This window comes from Drosophila simulans, chromosome 2R, assembly GCF_016746395.2.
Source record: "Drosophila simulans strain w501 chromosome 2R, Prin_Dsim_3.1, whole genome shotgun sequence".
Lineage (NCBI taxonomy): Eukaryota > Metazoa > Arthropoda > Insecta > Diptera > Drosophilidae > Drosophila > Drosophila simulans.
In genome coordinates, this window is record NC_052521.2 from 21783678 (window position 1) to 21801360 (window position 17683).

Here is a 17683-nt window from a genome sequence, read left to right on the forward strand (position 1 = left end):
TCTCTCCAATTCCTTGCATATGGCTCGTTAAATTTAATATCGCAATTTGTCATTACCAAAACAGCTTACTACGTAGAGAACTTCTGGTTTGATATGACTTCTGATCGTTTTGTGGCTTGAATGCGGAATGTTATAAACTATTTCATTATATTTAAGGCTGATTTTATTTACACAACAACAAAAGTATTTGATAAGGCACCTGTGTCACATGCTGATCGCTCAATTTACAATTGATATTCTGTTCGATTTCAATTTGTGTGTTTTCATTATTCTTTTTTGGATTTCCTCTCATCGTATTCGATATGATGTGCGTAACATTTGAATTTCAAGCACTCCGGTGTCCAACGTGCAGTAAAATTTCGGAAACTTTACTCGAGTGGCTAGCGTTGATCCTAAGGTTCACAAATGCACTGCCCGCAGGTCGCTGGTATCTCTTAGCTCTTTTAGCTAACGATGAGCTTGGAGACGAGGTACATCAGGATGGTGGTGATCACGGTGCTCACGGCGGAGCTGCTGGTGAGCTTGGACTGGGACATGGCTCCGTTTCCGGTTCGCTCGGCCACTTCCGGAACTATCGGCTCGTCATTGGACTGGTGATCGCCCACGGCTAAGGGAAACAGGGATTTGGAAAGTCAAGTTAGTGGCGATTCTCGTCAAGCTGTTCAGACTTAGGATGTTCTGTGGTGCAGAAACGGCTTAGATCTAAGCTAAATAAGATTTGGTATTGGATATTGTATTTTAGGGGCGTGACTTGGTAGGGGGCGGGGGGCAAATAAGCTAAAAAAAAAACGGAACAGAACGTAGGTATAACTTAAATAACTTAGGGGGATCAAATTAAAATAATTGATGTAACATACTCTTCACTCTGTAAACTCGTTTCTTTCTATTTGGCTTGGTTTGGCGTTTCGGCAGGCGGCGCAGTTCGTGGGCGTGGCATGTTTTGTATGTTTCGATTGATGGTTTACTTTATTCAGACAGAGATCACTCATGCGGGCGATGGATTACACTAATGCTGGCAAATTACAACGGGACTGGCTACAACACACGGATGAGCACCAGATCCTCTAGACTAGAAGAATCTGTTCGTCAGGCCCCACATCCAGCCGGGCAGAATGCCCTGATTCGGGTTGGGATTCAGACTCGGCACTTGCGGTGCTGCGTAGATCGGTGCGAGTTTGGGAGCCGCAAATAAAAATATTCGTTTAAAGAACAAAAGTATTGAATAAAACCATAAAGCAATTCCTGGGATGCAGCAATATCAAGGTTGCGTTCTGGGAGGGCGGGATGTGCGATGCGATGGGTTCTAGCAGTCTACAACAGGATGATACTACGTGTGAGCAGGAAGAACCAGCATTGCCACACTACAACTACACACACAAGGTACACATGTATGTACGGGAGAAGAGGCGGGAAAGCGGAAGAAAGACAGTAGCAGCCAGAAGACCGAATGCCATGTGCTATGGCGGCTCATTCGCTTTGTGATTCTTCTGCGCCATGAGTCTTATGTATGTGGATGGGGTGGGGTTGGTGGTGGTGGTGGTGGTGTGGGTTGTTATGGAGTTGATGTTCGGTTTGTTCGGCTGTTGTTGTTGCTGTTGTGCTTTCTGGATGTGTGCTGTGGTTAATTGTTCTTGTTTTTGTATCCGCGTCTCTTAAAGCCTGCAAGAAATATACATACGTACGTACAGACAGATGACAATGACGAATACGAATACATTGGGATTGTTCGGCTCTTGTTGAATGCAAATTAGACGATTATGGGCCAGGCACGTGCATGCGAGTGTTAAGTGAGATTGGGTCATAACGGGAGTGGATCACATATCACTTAGGGAGCCCATATATCCAGCATTCTTACAATACCTCCGACTTTCCGTGCCATGCAGGTGGGAATCTTTTGTTTGCTCCGTGTTAGTACAATTTGAGTTGTTCATGCAATTACTTGGGTGTGTGGGGAGTTCGGGTGTGTGAGTGTGTGTTGGGTGGGGTGGGTAGAGTGGGTACAGTGGGTGGTTGGACAGTGAGTGGGTGGTTCTAGGTGCGGCTCAACCCAGCCACTAGCCATTCGGAATTTTGTGCCGAGGGTGCCAAAACAAGGAAACGGTTACGCATAAACATGGTTCGAGGTTCTGCGATTTCGACTACAGGGTATAGAGTTTAGTTCGGGGAGTGGAAGATCAAATATTAACAGTACCATATCTAGATAAATACTTAGTGCTACGGAACTACGGAACTAGATAGCTTAGACCATAGGTGGGGTGTTCTTTTGGGGTTTCCATTTTCGGAATTTGTGGTGTTTAACAGATAGTGTTGCTTGTTCTTGGGGTTAGCCAGTTAGTAACTATTGCAGATGCTATATTGGCTTTGGTTAGGCGGTTAGGAAGTGCGCATGCTACGATCGTGACTTATAGGCTAGGAACATGGTTTCCGGTGGAGTTGATCTGGGACCTCAGTTAGTGAGACCGACTGACCAGTAGTTTTGGTTGCTGTTGTTGTCGTTGCGGTAGATAATTGCTTAAATATTCACTTGGCTACTAAACTGTAAGCAAGGTATTATATTATTGTTGTTCGTATAATCATTTTTTCCTTTTAAATATCTTTGTACATGGTATGCTAAATTGAGTTGGTTAGTTCAATAGAATCAAAAAACCAAAAGTACCAAAAGCGTTAGTTTACCAAGGATGGGTTAGTTAAGTTAATGGAAAGAACACATTGTTAGTTGAAAATGAAATCAGCAAAGTTGGGTTAGTTTCAAGATTAGTACGGTTAGTTTAGAAAAGTTATTACATCATTGGTTTCAGTTAAATTAAGTTTAGAGGTTCACTTTATAGAAAAGTACTTTCACCAAATAAAACTCAGCATGAAAGCACTGAAACAAAACTAAAGTAAAACACCACAAAATCAAGACTAAGAGAAGGTAAAACTTTACAATATACGTATAATGTACACGCTATATATTGTATACATATATAGACTGGCAAAAGACATTCGACACACACAGTTTGGTAATTAGTTTTTCAATAGGTATTATAAATGTATTTCTTCCATAGGCAACAAAGACAAACACATTCGACTTGAGTAATAGAATTTCACTACATAGACATTAACTTAATTAAACATACCATAAAGATAGGATTATTAATATTATCATTTCATGACTCGTAACTGCTTCTCGCTAAGTAACAACTCATACAAGACTTCTTTCTATGAGATCTTTTTGACATTCAGAGTTCGGGATTCGATATTCGTGGATCCAGTAGATCGATTCGAGCTCAAACAAAACTACCGCTGAGTCGGTCCCACTCACCTGCGTCGAAGTCGTCACCGTTGCCATCGTCGGCATGCGGGATCATGGAGTGCTGTTCGAACTCGTTGTCCGAACCGTCGACGAAATTACCTGTGGACGAGGGCGTGTTCTTGCAGCCGAACCACCAGTGGGCGGTGGGTCTGGGGAAGGGGGGCGTGGCCGAGTCAACCTGCGGGAGTCCAAAAGAATAAGGTATTGTTCTGGGTATTGCTGGGATCCCCCCCAGCTAGCAGTACTTACAGCAAATCGGGCGTCGTGGAATCTGTAGTACTTGTCGCCCTTGAAGAAGTACGTGTAGCCATTGGTGTACTTCAGCGCTGCGTCCAGGTTGTTGGGAACACCCTCCCAGTTGGAGATGGGCTTGGGATAGCTGGCCTTGACCGGCGGCCTCTTGGCCGGATCGAAGCGCCAGAACTTGCTGCCCTTGAAGAAGTAAATCTTGCCGTTGCCCCCCCAAACCATCGCGGCGTCCAGATGGTCGGGAATGCCCGTGAAGCCCTCGCTGATTTCCTTAGGGTAGACGCCGTCCATCTGGCGGCCTTGGTAGCGCCAGTACTGAGTGCCCTTGAAGAAGTACGTCTTGCCGTTCTTGTAGGTGAACGCCGCATCGATGTTGCCCGGCAATCCCGGCCAGCCCTTGGAGATGAGCTGCGGGTAGCCCTCCTCCACGGAGTCCGTGGTCAGCTTGTAGTACTTGTCGCCCTTGAAAGCGTAGGTCTCGCCCTGCGCCGAGTTGAAAAGCGTGTCTACCTTGGAGTCCTTGCAGATGGAGTCGTCCAGTGGCACCTTTGGAGGAGAGTATGGCCGCTGGGTGGTGGCCGGGTACACGTTGGTGGGCCTCAGCTGATTTGTTTTGCGCCCGTACAGTGACTGGATGGCCGCCTTGTCGTCCTCGTCCAACTTGAAGACGGGTTCGAAGCCGCGATAAAAGGGCGCCATCAGAGCGGAGCTTTGATCGGAGTGGGACAGTCCCAAGGAATGACCGAACTCGTGGGCGGCCACCTGGAACAGATTGGTGCCTCGAGGCGTGCCAATGGTCCACAGTTCCGCGTCGTCAAAGTGAGCATCTCCGCCAAAGACAGGGAAGAAGGCGTGCGCCAGGGTGCCACCCTGACCGTCAAAGGCATCGCCGTCTCCATGCTCACTCTCCACGAACCTGGGAGTAAGGAAAAGGAAGGAGAGGAAGATTGGCAATTGTATTTAATAAAGGCTTTTGGGCTACTCACTTGATCTCGATGTGCACGGGGCCGGAGGTCTTCCTGGTGAAGGTCAGGTCGGTGTCCTCGGACCACACGGCGAATGCGCGGCCGATCTCCGCGTCCACATCGACTCGCTTCAGCCGCTTGGGGTACTTGGAGATCTTGTAGGTGAGGTTCTTCACACGCCAGCGACTGCCCTGCAGGGCGTACCGCTTGGAGCGGCTGTCGCCGGTGCCGACGCGATCCCGAACTCCGCAGCGAGGCAGGGACATCAGCTTCATGGTCTCCGCATCCAGCTCGCCAGTGATGTTCAGTCCCGCGAAGCTCTGGAACTCCTCGATGGCACTCACCCAGGTCCGCTGGTCGTGCAGTCCACTGCTGGCGGGATTGCGGGCAGAGGCGGGTAGATAGCCGAACTGGGACAGGTAGATCTGGAAGGAGGGAGGAAGGAAGGCTTAGGGACAGCTGGCGAAGATCAATGGGCTGCGACCGATGGCCACCCGTCGCGGCCAACTTGATTTATGGCAATCAGATTAGTCCTGGCTACTCTGTCGCCTTTCCTTTCCATCTGACTTGCATAATTTACGACCGCCTCACTGGCTTCCACTTCGTATAAATAAACCAGAGGGGAAAGGGGCACCATGTCGTATGCTTCATATGCATGCAGCCCCCGCATCCATACGGATGAACTGCGAATGCGACGTGACTGGGAAAGGTGTGAAAACGCTTAATCGATCATCAAGCATCGGCAGCTTTAAGGAAGCGATCACTGGCTAATTGTAAATTGTAAATTGTAACATTGAGACATCGAATGAAAACAGTTTGCCCATCAGGGAAGTGCACTGCGATCGGAGAACAATGCGAGGTTATCTCAACCGTTAAGTGTTCACTAACTATCTAACTATCTAGCTATCTAGCTATCTAGCTACATGGAATTTGCTTTCTGGCCAATTACAACGGCAAACTGTCTTACAGCCGCTTGTTTTATGCGCTTAACGTTTCGGCAATGCGATAATACGATTTTCGACTTGGCATGGGCATCAGGTTCCCCGGCCGTTTATGTGTCGCACATTCTTAATGACTTAATGCCGCCGCTCACATATGTACACACATATATAGTATATAGTACATGTTGTATAATGATTTGCCGAATCTTGCATAATGCCAGCTGACTGTTAATTTTATTGTGTTCTTTCCGCCTGCGAGGAAGTAAACATTTCGCTGGAATCTTCAGTATTCGAGTCGCGTCTGCTGCCAGTGGCTCTGTGATCTTTTGCTGGGTGGGTTGGCTACCAGTCTTTGCTCTTCGCCACCGATCAGCTGGCTCCGGTCCGTTCCTCGAAAGGTAAACGAACTGTAAACAAAGCACGGTTCGAGTGGAGAGTATCTGTCACTCATCTCCTGACAGATGCAGATCCACTCCAAGTCCAGGTTCTCATTCAGATTCAGAGCGATTCCACCGACTCATCTGCGACCTTAGCCATGCCTCTTTGTGCAATTAACATAATTACTCCCCTTTGGCGGGCACGAACCTCTTGATTACCGAGAAGGTGCCATGCCAGCCAGTATGCTTGGGTAACGCTGGGGATTGTAGTGCAGCTTTTGTCATAGAACAAACAGACTGACAGCAATCGAATGCATTGTTCGGGGCCGCAAACTCGTCTCTTTCGGTTATCTTCCATCGATAAGATAGCCCCATTGGCAGCAAACAAAAGACCACTCAACCTGTCCGTAATTGAGTCATTTCTGACGCATTTTTCATACAGAAGGCAATGCGTCACAAGGCGAACGGAAGTCGGGGCGAAACCGGAAATGATGGGCCACCCATTTAACGTGGCTTACGTTTTTCGGGACTCGGCCATGATTTGAGTGCATCCACGGCGATTTGGATACACATGCATTTGCATGTTATTACCGATTCTCAACGGGATTGGATCGGACAGATGCAAATCATTGGAAATAATACGCGCTCCAGGGGTGAGGGCCTCTGCAGTCGGGTCACGATTCGGAGGGCGTTGAAATTGCACTTCAATTTATTATTGCACATTGACACACTTTTTTGCGCTCTGCTGTTTGGCGGACAGTCGAACGAATAATGTCAACACAGAATGGCTTTTGCCACGACCCAGAACTCTAGGTAGAACTAACTGAAAGTACCCTGTATATGGTTTGATCTGTACATGGGCTAAAACTTATTCGCTTTAGCTGGAAGCGAGGTAGATATAAATATTTATACACTTCTGTATGTGTACTCCCACCCAGAAACCACCAGTTTGGGGGGGTAGGTATCTATTCAGTTGGCTGACCTGCTTGCCTGGTTTACTTAGCCGAAGGAGTTGAACTTGCAGGACGTGGCCCACGGGGGTTTGCGAGCGAATGCGAACTGTAGAGCTCGACTTGGCCAGGAGCTGCAGGAGTGTGTGTGAGCCCGGGAAAGTATGCTACAATCGCAGTGCAACCTTCAAATATTTAACGCAATTTGCACGGTGCAAAGTTGCAAAGTTGATTTGATTTTGCAGGGGAAATGGCATTGCAGTGGCAGCTCCTTCGCCGAGTCATTGAACTTTCACCCATTTCAATTGGAGGCGTGCTGCTCCGCCTCGTTTATTTCCGGTCGAAACAAGAACAGGACATGCATAAATTATAAACGAGTATCGCTTTGTGTACAATTCTCGTATACATCGGCAACGTGCCCGATGGAAATTGATGGGAAAATTATTGCCCAGCGGGAAAAGCTGGCGAATGAAAACTCTGGGGCGTTCGTTCAACGTTTTTCGGGGGTGCGTGGTTAGTTTACGTGGGAAGGAATGCGGTATGTGGGTCAGCCAGGTCGTTGACTTTCGTCCGCCACACGGGGGTCACAGGTAGAAGGGATTCCGCTTCTCCATTTCCCCTGGCAAACTGCCTGCAAACAAACCTAGACCTAGTTGCACACATATTTGCGTGGCACGTGGCACATAAGCGAAAGTGTCTGCGACAATTAAAGGCAAATGGCGGAGCTTTTCCCTGCGTTTCCCTGCGATTTTCCCACCGCAAGCGTGTGCAATTTGAGTTGTCCAATCTCGCTGCCAACTAGCAAACAGGCTTAACTGGCTTAAATGTTTCAGCGCGGCGATTACATCACCACCCCTCGCACCTCAGTTGCAAATCGAAGCGCAGGCGCCTCATTTGGCGGCATTTCTTTTGGGTTTCTATAACGAGTCGATTGGGGAGACTGGGCAGATTAGGCAGATTGAAAAGAAAACTCAAAACTATAACGAACGCAAACCAGACCGGGGAAACCAAAACAGAAACTGGGCCAACGGCAGTCTGAAATGCGGCTTAAAGTTGTATAACGATTTCAATTTAATTCAGACCTGGGAGAGAGGGAATTAATTGAAAGAACTTCCAGCTGGTTTTGCCATCCAAATTAAAGTTTGAAACTCGGTTCTTAGTTCAGGCTGCCTGGCAGGGAAACTCCCACAAAATGTGTTTGACATTTCCACAAGGTGTCTTCTTTTTTGCAGCTCCGTTTGCCCCAAGTGGCTAATTTCAAACGGCGATAAATAAGCGTCAAGATGCTAAGATAACCGGACAATAAAAAGCGCTATTCATGCAAAGTCAGGCAAAAAAGGATTTTATTGCCGCTGCCATTCCGCCGCAGCCTTTTTAGGCGGTTGCCGGGTTGTTTATGGCGAGACGCGTGAAATGCTAAGCTATGAGTGACCTTGGGGAAGTCTGAAAAGGAGAAAGGATGTTGGCTCGAAGCGGCAAAAACTGTCAGTTGTTTGTCAAGTGCTTCTCCGCAAGGCTGGAGCAGCCTTTTGTTTGCTCGCCTGTGCATTTGGCACCTCGCGAAGGTCGCACGCAACTATTTCATAGGCAAATCAATCAAACTCGGATACGAACTGCAAACACTTCACTCTATCGATTGCTTTTGGCCACGAAAGCGGGATTGCTGGGGGAGAAGTGCGAACTACTTGGCGAATTAACGGACTTGATTAGCTATATTTAGAGCAGGAAAGTTCTACGGGTCTCTCTGTTTTTGCCTTTGTGCGCCCACTGCGATGACGAATGCGCCTGAGTGAATTTGAGTTCGCTCATTGGCCGAGTAATTAACCTCTTGACAGCTCCATTATGCTCGCCCCTGGCTCCGCAGCGCATGACTCACTGGGAAATAGATGGAGCAGATAGTTTTCCTGCTCCGATCGGATCGGGAAAGTGCTATCTGATGGGGACAGAATCACGATCGCCTCCTTGCTCCGGCGGTGGTCTGCACGATTTGCATTCTCCGGGAGATTTATGGGAAAGCATTTGACACTTGGCATCGGCTTCGGGAGGGATCTGAGAACAAAGAACCTGACATTGGAGAGACAAACACGTAACACCGTCGCCTTAGCTGCTTTTGGGGCGACTGGCCAGCGACAACGAGCCAAGTTATGGCCAACGCGCCCAACATACCAATTAGAAGTCGGGGATTACGTAAAACATAAATAAACCTAGAATCAATGTTAAGCACGCGCTAATGCGTGCTGGTATATAGTATAGTAGCAGCGATGTGAAGCGAATCGATTGGCTGGATACACTGTACTGTATCCATATCATCACCTGCTGGAGGCGGCGATCGTAAATGGGTACTCAGGAAGTTCTGGGTCCGCTTCTCCGCGTCTTCCCAATTAATTTATGCAAGTCTGTGGCAAGTAAACGTGATTAGCTTCGGGTAGATAGCGCATGGATCGCTGAATGTGTAATTGCAAATTACATTCGGCGAAGCAGCAAAACAGCGATCATGACAAGCAATTAACCGCAGATAAATATTTATAAATTGAAAGCGTGGAAATCAAGTTGCCGCGGGGAGGAATAATTCAACAAATCGAAAGTAATAATTCATGGGGTTTCGTTATCACTTTTTTTGGCGGGTGCCCCTTAATGCATTTCAGGTGCGCCATTCTGACTCGAATGACAGGTTAAGAGGGCTTTAACTTGGAGTTTCCCTCAAGACGGTGCACTTGAATCATTTCTAAAATTAAATGGCATTCGAAAGGTCTATCTGACCACTTCCAGGTAATAATAACATATTTAATTAGGAATAAAAACAGCAATTTCCCATACTTTCTATTGTTATCATTGCCCTTGTTTATGGGTTTTTTGGGGTTTTTAATCTACTGGAATAATGAGGGAATTTCTAGATCTATTATGCTAATCTTGCTTTTTTTATGAATATGTGGTGTTTTTAAAGCCGCGGTACTTTGCTTTTGAAAATTGCCAGCGATGGATTGTTTGTGATATCGCAGGGAGTGCATTCGAATCGATTTGCTGGGTGGCGTGCGAGTTTTCCTGGTGGACAGCCACGTTTTCCGCTGGCCAATGTCACGAGCGATAACGATAGCGATAATCAGACTGCAATTAGCCGGCGGCATGCACTTCCAGCCGTGCAACTAAGGCTAAGGCCAGAACCTCTGAGCCGGGCCAAAACCAAGCCGAGTGTGTGAGCGGAATAAATTCCGTTGACATGCGATTGCGATGCGCGTGAGCCTGTTGCACAGACACACTCGTGAATACGGAACATTTTGTCTGGCGGAAAATTGGGCATAATTCCCAAGTGCATCCAGCTCGCCACTCGGAGCTCTGAGCGCCTGGCACGCCCGTCATGCAAATCGGAAGTGGAGCCTCATGAACTGACCACATAGTATAAACCGGCCAGACAGAGCAGACAAAGCGGCTATCTCGTGCATTTGTCGTCACCGCAAGTGCAAAAAACCGATTCGGACTCAGAATCGGTCTCCGATTCTGATTCACTTCCATTCCAAGTTCGTTCCTGTTGAATTTCGTAATACTAGATGCCATTATCCCCTGATTTTATATAAATTATAGATGAACGGAAAAGTCTGATTCAATTTAGTCGGAACAATTTGCGAGGAACTATAATAACGTAGTTTCTGATAATAACTTAATTAATTGCGCATAAACTTACCTCCGCCTGTGTGGTGGTGGAAACGGGTGCCGATTGAGCCGCTGCCAGGATGGAGAACAGGGTGCCTACGACTATGAACACTGAACTTTGGCAGTTTGTCATTTTGTTGCTGTTGTTGCTGTTGTTGCTGATATTGCTGTTGTTGGTGGTTTTGCAGTGGGTTGCTCCCGAGGCTCGTCTACTTGTCATGTGGTTCCACTTGCCGCTGGCACTTTGAACTTTATATCACTGCAAAGGCAAAGGGTGAAGGTGGGGAAAAGGTCAATTAATATTTCATAAAGCCGGCCAAGTAATAAAGCAGCGGCAAACAGGAACAGAGCGACTGGAAAGGGAGCAGGCCAAGTACAAGTGCAAAGGGCGAACGGAAGTCACTCCACTCCACTCCACCCCAATCCCACTTTCCAACAGGTTGAATGTGGCACACATTCTGTGTGGCAGGTGGAACGGCAATCGGAAGTGGCCGGCGTTTTCAGTTGAGGCAAACAGAGTACCGTAGTCGTAGTAAGAAATAGCACAACACTTGTGTGGCAAACCCCTTGTTATGCACGTAGGTCGAGCAAAAAACACTTGCTGTTGTGGGAGCAAGCGAACTGACCGAAAAGTGCACTCTCACATCTTGTCAAGCGATTAAGCCATTAAGCCATCGGGCCAAGAATACCCCTTATCAGAGCCAAATATTTGCAGAACCCGCCACCATATCTGAGTCTCCCTAATCCCCGAGAGCATCTCGGAGCACCAGCTGTCCTGTGCGCGATGTTTTGATCGGTCGAGATATATGTGGTATATTGTAGTGGTAAGTCATGTGGTCTGGTGTCTGGACAGCTCGGACGTCATAAACAGCCCGTGTAAGTTTAGACTCCAATTAGAATTTAATTTTAGACTGGTAAATACCAGGTCGGCCATAACCGTAAAGGACTGTGGGCCCCTTGTTGATATTCCGATATTTGGCTTGCTAAATATAGCGCAGTTTTCCGCGGTCGTTCGTATTTCTGCTGATATGGATGGTGTTGACCTAGGGCGCGAGATGGAGATGTTTACCCCATTATATATCTTGCACCTATGCTGATACGGATGCCACTACTGCCCGGCATCCGAGTGATAATAGAAGCAGCAGCAAGTGGCCAAAAGTGACGGCGATAAGTCGTATCAAGTACACGCCGTGTGGCGCTCACCGTTGCAAATACATGATATATCGTACGTATGTATGTATATATCTGGAGCGGACACTGAACACTTAAGCCTGTCATTCTTGTTGTTGCTGACTAATCGCAGGGGATTTCAGAGCGGCACAGCTAGCAGTCTGTTTTATGCCAGGCAATTAGCCGCTAGATCCAGCCAAACAGCCAAACAGCCAAATGAACAGGCGAATTTATTTCGAATATACGCACACCCCATTGGCCCGCCGGGTTTATCTGATTACAATAATTTCGCTAAGCAAATACCATAAACAATTCCCATTTTCTCTTTGGGCAAATGTTTCGGCCGGGTTGAAGGTCGGCGGGCTGACAGTTTAAGGTTAGCGCCGTGTGGTTAACCCGCCTGATGGGTTGAAGGGAAGGCGGGGATCCGCTGGGTTGTCATAACGGTGGACGCATTTCCCGCTGTTAGATCAATAAAGCGAGTGAGTTTTGAGTGCTTTGGCCGGAGCAATCGATGGCGAAACTGCATTCAGAGCGAAAGTTGCCCTGTTTCGTTTATCGTAATGGTTACGTATACGACATGTAGCACACGTCTGGGTGTGTGCTCGGTGTTCAGAATTGGGTCATAAGCAGGGCTTCTGCTCGCTGACGATAAGGTGGATTTGGCCAGCTGCAAACCGGTTCGCCGGCTCCTGGCCATCTTCTGTGAGTCGAAACTCGAAGTTGGGATTTCTGCGAAGAGGCGTGAGTCAGGCGTTGGATGCCAGCGCCCATTTAAACACGAATTAAAATAATAAATACATTGGGAGTCCAACCAGTTTGGCCAAGATCGGCTCCCCTGTTGACGTGCGTTGAAAAATACCCCCAAATTGCCCAACGACACCCAATTCCACTTGCTATGACTTTTTGGCATTGTTAACCTTATCAGCTGACTGTTCCCGAGAGCGATAAGATATGGTGGCGATCGGCGGGAGTTATGTTGGGAGTCACAAATGCATAGTTCGGGCATGAGTGGCCAAGTGTTACTAGAACTTGACCTTAGTGATAGCCATATCACACGCCGGGTTGGGCAAGCGGTGTCGAAACCGCCCAATCCGCCGTGCTGTTCAAGTTCACCTCCGAAGCGGAGTGCTCAATGGGCTAGGCCTGATTAATGGGCTCGGACCCGCTTCTGGTTGACCTTTCAATTGGCTGGGCTGCCAGTGGGATGCACTTGCAGATCAATGAACTATCGCTGCTGCCTTTGTTGCTGCATGTCGCTTGCAACACTTACGATTAATTAATTAATTAATTAGCTCTCGGCACATACGTTTCTTTCTGTTGTTTGTTGTCGCTGTCGTCGCTGCGTATTCCGCTGTGGATGTGTTGTCGTTGCTTATAATTTATACTTTATAATTCACAGTCGCAATCCTTTTGTTTTGCTGTATTTTCGAGCTGTGAGTGTGTCTTTATGTCTGGCTGCACTAATTGCCCGCTGGCACTTCCATTTTCCCGCTCGCTTCCGCGTTCGAAACCAAAACTTAAAACCAAAACCCAAAACTGAACTCTTTCACTTTTCGAATAACTTTCTTCGCGACTATCTGGATAGCACTAGACTCCAACTGCGATTCTTATTCTATCGTGGTGACTTTTTCGGTTTCTCGCCGCTAACACATCCGCCCTGGGCTGCGCGCAAAATTCAACTGATCTTCAGCGCTCGCTGGCGCACGACGACGACTGGCGATCGTGAGTGGAGCTTTCGAAGAGGGGAGCCGAGAGCTTTTGCGGCTAACAGAGGCGCTGGCGATGCTTGCTGGGGTGGAGATGGAGATTTCGTGGCGGGGGACTGCCGAAACCTGTTGCCAATAATCGAAGTTGTCCCTTCCGCGCCCCTCGCCCCTCTCCGCTGCAGAGGAGGCGTATGAGTAATCCGCTTCTTGGAATCACCGCACATGTGTCATACGCCGCTGGTCCAGCAAACAGCAGCCGCTGCGGCCACCGAAATACTCGCCCTCGGTGGCACTTTACAGCTTATCCCCGCTTCCCTTGGGCAAACGCTTACAACGCAGCGGATCTGGTTTCTTGAAATTCGCATACGAATTCGGGTGAACTTCCGATCTGCCACGCCTCGCCGCTAACCGAAAAGATTTTATGAATGAATCTGCGGTCTGGATTTCCCCTGGTCAAGGGGTTTCTCAATGGGCGTATGAGTAATGCGTAAGTTCATGAGTGATAATCGGAAAGTGTATGTTTCACAAAAGCAAGAATATATAAGTGTAAAAAGATAGGATAAGTGAATATAACTAGCTTGATGCTTGATAACAGTGCATCTACGCCTATCTATTTGCCTTCATAAATCGTGTAGATTAACACATTTGCCTTTACAACAGACTGATTAGCACCCTCTCCCGCGGACCTGTGCTAATAAGCTACTCATCTGGGTATCTTCTTCTGCGAATCGATAATATATATATTCGCCCTACGTCGGCGCCACCCCATTAATATCAATTGAGTGCAATTTGGGGTGACTCAGCTGCCACGTGAATCAAATTGCTACCTAGTGCAAACAAATCCAGTAATCGGCCTGAGCAATTGGCTAGCAGCCCAAGCCAAAGGTTCAGCTGGGATGCAGCTGGAGAAGAAGAGTGAATCCGACAGCCAGATAATGGGCGGCATTCTGCCTGCACGACAGTTCCTGATGCGCTTTATGGAGCTGGCACAGCCAACGCGACAGAACACAACATGGCAGAACAAAGCGGGGGCTGTGAGACAAATCGGATGCTGTTGCTGCCATTTATCCATGGACCAAGTGCATCTGGCCTGCTGTCAGCCCCTCTGTGCTTGCCCATCTGCTCCGGGCTGTGGGCCATGGGCATGGGCTTGGGCTCTGGGCTCTGGGGTCTCTTTCCATATATACATGAAAATATTCCTCTGTTATGGCAGTGGACAAGTTGACTTGTCGTCGCCGCCTGCTGTGCGATGCAGCTTGCCCTGCTGCTCCGCCATCGGAACAATGAAATATTTATGAGTTTCTTCTGCCTTTAAAGACAACTATTTATGGTATTTTTAGACCATGCCCCATCCCGATGCGATGCAGTGCGATGGACTGAGGCTGGTTGCCTGCGCCGGCAGTGAAATGAACTTTTCCACGCCGCCTCGAATCAAGCGATTTCGCATTGACTTTTGCCTTTGAACTGTGCCACCTGGCCGAGCAGAACATATAATTGTCATACAGATGGGGCAGATAATGCTAATTGCATATGAATATAGTATTGTATAGTATATTATTTGAATGGAGTGCGCGGCTCTGACTTTGAGTGCGAAAAACTATTTCTAAACTCAATCACGTCACGGTCAGGCTTCGATAGTATGTATGAAGTATCTGATGTGCCTATAATTATATGTATTCATGTATCGGAATGTTACAAAGCTCCTACGTGCCGATTGTTTGGGCCGCCTCTGTGATCCGCCCGCAATGTCATGTGCGGAGTCCGAGCAAAGATCGCTCTTCGCCCATTGATGCCCGTCGAGAAAGTGGAATTCCCTGGCGGAGATGAGTCACTTGGTACACCTACTTACCATACGGCAGACAGGCGAATTGAGCAAACAGAATTTGCATAAACCAATTTGTGAAATAATCAGCTCGGTGCCCGTGCTCCTTCAGCAAATATTGCACAAAGCGACTTTTGTTTTCTTTAGGTTCTTCACAGGGCCGCTTCGAACTTATCGGGCTTATCTGCGACCGATGGCGATTAGATCTTCGTGGTTAGATAAGGCGGGCGAAGTCACTATATAGTCACTATCACTTGGGCGGATTTGGCTACGGCAGGGCGCTATCCACACTCCACACTCATGTCCAGGGGGCTAGCACTACTCCCAGTTTCTGGCCAAGACTACTTGTTCCGCGAGAGACGATAGCGACCGATTCACAGCGGGTTCCGATTGCGACTCGTCTGGCTTTCTGTTTCTGTTGCTGTTTCAGTTCCAGCTCTCTGCCATTCTGGCATTCCGCCTTCAGCAAGTGTGGTGGCAGCAAAATAATGTTCGCGTCGTCGTCTTCGCCACCCCTACTTTTGTATTTCCATGGGGCTTGCGAGTGTGTGCGGGTCTAATGGCTAAGACCTGGGTCTGTGTTCGCCTCTAGTTTACGAGTCACGCGAATAGCCAGCGACACTCGCTCACACACACACTCGTCCATAGGTGGAATCCTAGTTCTGGTGGTTGAAAATAGCTGGTCGCCCCTGCTCCTTCGTCCCTTGCATGCGATTGTGGAGCAACAGGATTAGGAAGGAACTAGCTCTCGGTTGGATTTAACTAGCCAGACTAGCAGACTGTGTTCTACTAGCCATGGTGATCGATTAGATATTTTTTAACAGAGTATAACATTCCCTTAATGAAACACTATTTGATAGTGTGATAGTGTCATTTTTAAAAAACCAGCACTCATTTCTGGCGAGCAACAGGGGCTGGGGTAAAGCTCGTTTGGCTAGGACTCACCTTCACTGTTAACGCACTGTAAGCCAGAAGTTAGCAAGCTTTTGGCTAGCTGTTAGATCCACTGATGATTCACCTGAGGGCGCAGCTTTCTCTCGCTCTCAGTCTAAATTGTGTTTTTCACTCTGGGTGGAAAGCTTTTCACGCAGCGGAAGCACTAAGTAATTTGTTTAACACTCGCTAATTTGCTTAGCTATACTATATCTTATGGAGATTTGCCTTCCGCAGCAAGCTGCCGTAACTGCAAGTTCGAGTGCGTTTTTGAGGCTCGCTAGTGCGCTAGACTGAGACTCGGGACGCTCCGCTTAGATTCTTTTATATGGCCGGGAGCAAGGCGATCCGATAGCGTTCCGTTCCGAGATCCGAAACGCCAGTCATTCAGCTCGGCTTGATGCCCGCGTCCTTCCCTGTCAGCACCCCTTTCGCAGTGCTGGGGGGCCTTCCTCGTTTCGTTCCGATAACGGGATAGTTACGCATCAATCCCGGCTTCTTGAGCGGATGAGTCAGGTCAGGCCGATCCTGAAAGTTGCGTCCGTTGGTGCATGTGGCACCAATGTGGCATAGGTTATTGAGTCGACTTCCACCGATTTTTCGGCTGCAGAACAGGCTGATTCATTTCGATTCACTCTGCCTCGACTTCGGTCGCTGTGATGCTAAATTTCGCTTTATATTGTTCTTATATTTTGATTTATACGCACTCAAACGTGCTGGAATGCCGTCCTCTTGGCTGCTTCCTCAAACGGCCACCTCCTCACTGACTCCCCACCTGGAGATTCGCGGGGAGGAGCGGGGGTGATGTCTTCGTTTGTATTGCAATTAAATATTTTGATATGGCTGTCGCACAGGCGAATAAACTAAGGATTTTAGATACAAAAGAGCAATTCAAATCGAGCAGGAAGTCTGATTGAGTGATTGTTTGATTAACCGCACTGATTGATGGGGCCACTCCTTTTGGGTATCTCAAAAGAAATCCTTCTACTGGTGTCATTGTTTGATTGCTTACATTGCTAACAGACAGTAAATAAGGCAATCATCGATTTTACTTGGGTATTCCTACTACCTTAACATCGTTTCTTCAGTATTACTTTTTAAGAGAAGAGATACAAGTCTTCTGCTCGCACGTCCTTCTTTATTGACTCTGCGTATATATCCTTGAAAAGCCCAAGACCCACTAGTATGTGGAGTAGTTGTTCAGAATTTATTGGCTGCCGAACCTGCTCCACCCCCATAATAAAAGACAAGTTTCCCAGTTATCCCAGCCGCAAATTTCTTTGGGAGATAATGAAAAGTACATAAAGCTGTCTGCCGTCCTTGACTCTTCGCAGGCTGCTTGTGCAAGCCATCTTTTGTCTGGATCTGGCCCGAATCAACTACGTGTTGTGGTCGCCGGACACACCCAGATGCATCACCCTAGTGTCCACAGTTACACACAGTCTAACCCACGTCTGGGTTAACCCTTTTATCAAAGGCCACAAAACCACAACAGTGCATAAGTTATGTTTCATATTTTATTTGGGCGCACGACTGACTATCCCGACGCTTCTCGGAATCCCCTGAGTAATGCTATCCCCCAAAATACAATTGGGTAAAACAAAAGCAGACCACAGCCACCTGC

At 47.8% G+C, this 17683-nt stretch overlaps 1 protein-coding gene across 9 annotated transcripts; it reads right to left on the reverse strand.

The window, feature by feature from the left end:
* Positions 1-9: 9 nt before the first annotated feature.
* Positions 10-16319, reverse strand: LOC6736118 (matrix metalloproteinase-14). 9 transcript variants are annotated; one of them, XM_016181209.3, is made up of 6 exons: positions 16072-16319; positions 10457-10684; positions 4531-4934; positions 3545-4460; positions 3305-3473; positions 10-607 (listed from the first exon to the last, which is right to left on the reverse strand). In XM_016181209.3, exons 2-6 carry the CDS (start codon positions 10643-10645, stop codon positions 444-446), a joined length of 1842 nt encoding a protein of 613 aa, XP_016029502.1. In that variant the 5' UTR covers positions 10646-10684; positions 16072-16319; the 3' UTR covers positions 10-443. The 9 variants fall into 9 exon arrangements, with proteins under 9 accessions (XP_016029502.1, XP_016029503.1, XP_016029504.1 ...); XM_016181210.2 differs by lacking the exon at positions 16072-16319 and adding an exon at positions 15154-15527; XM_016181211.3 differs by lacking the exon at positions 16072-16319 and adding an exon at positions 12905-13301 and having other exon boundaries at positions 3395-3473.
* Between the last annotated feature and the right edge of the window lie 1364 nt (positions 16320-17683).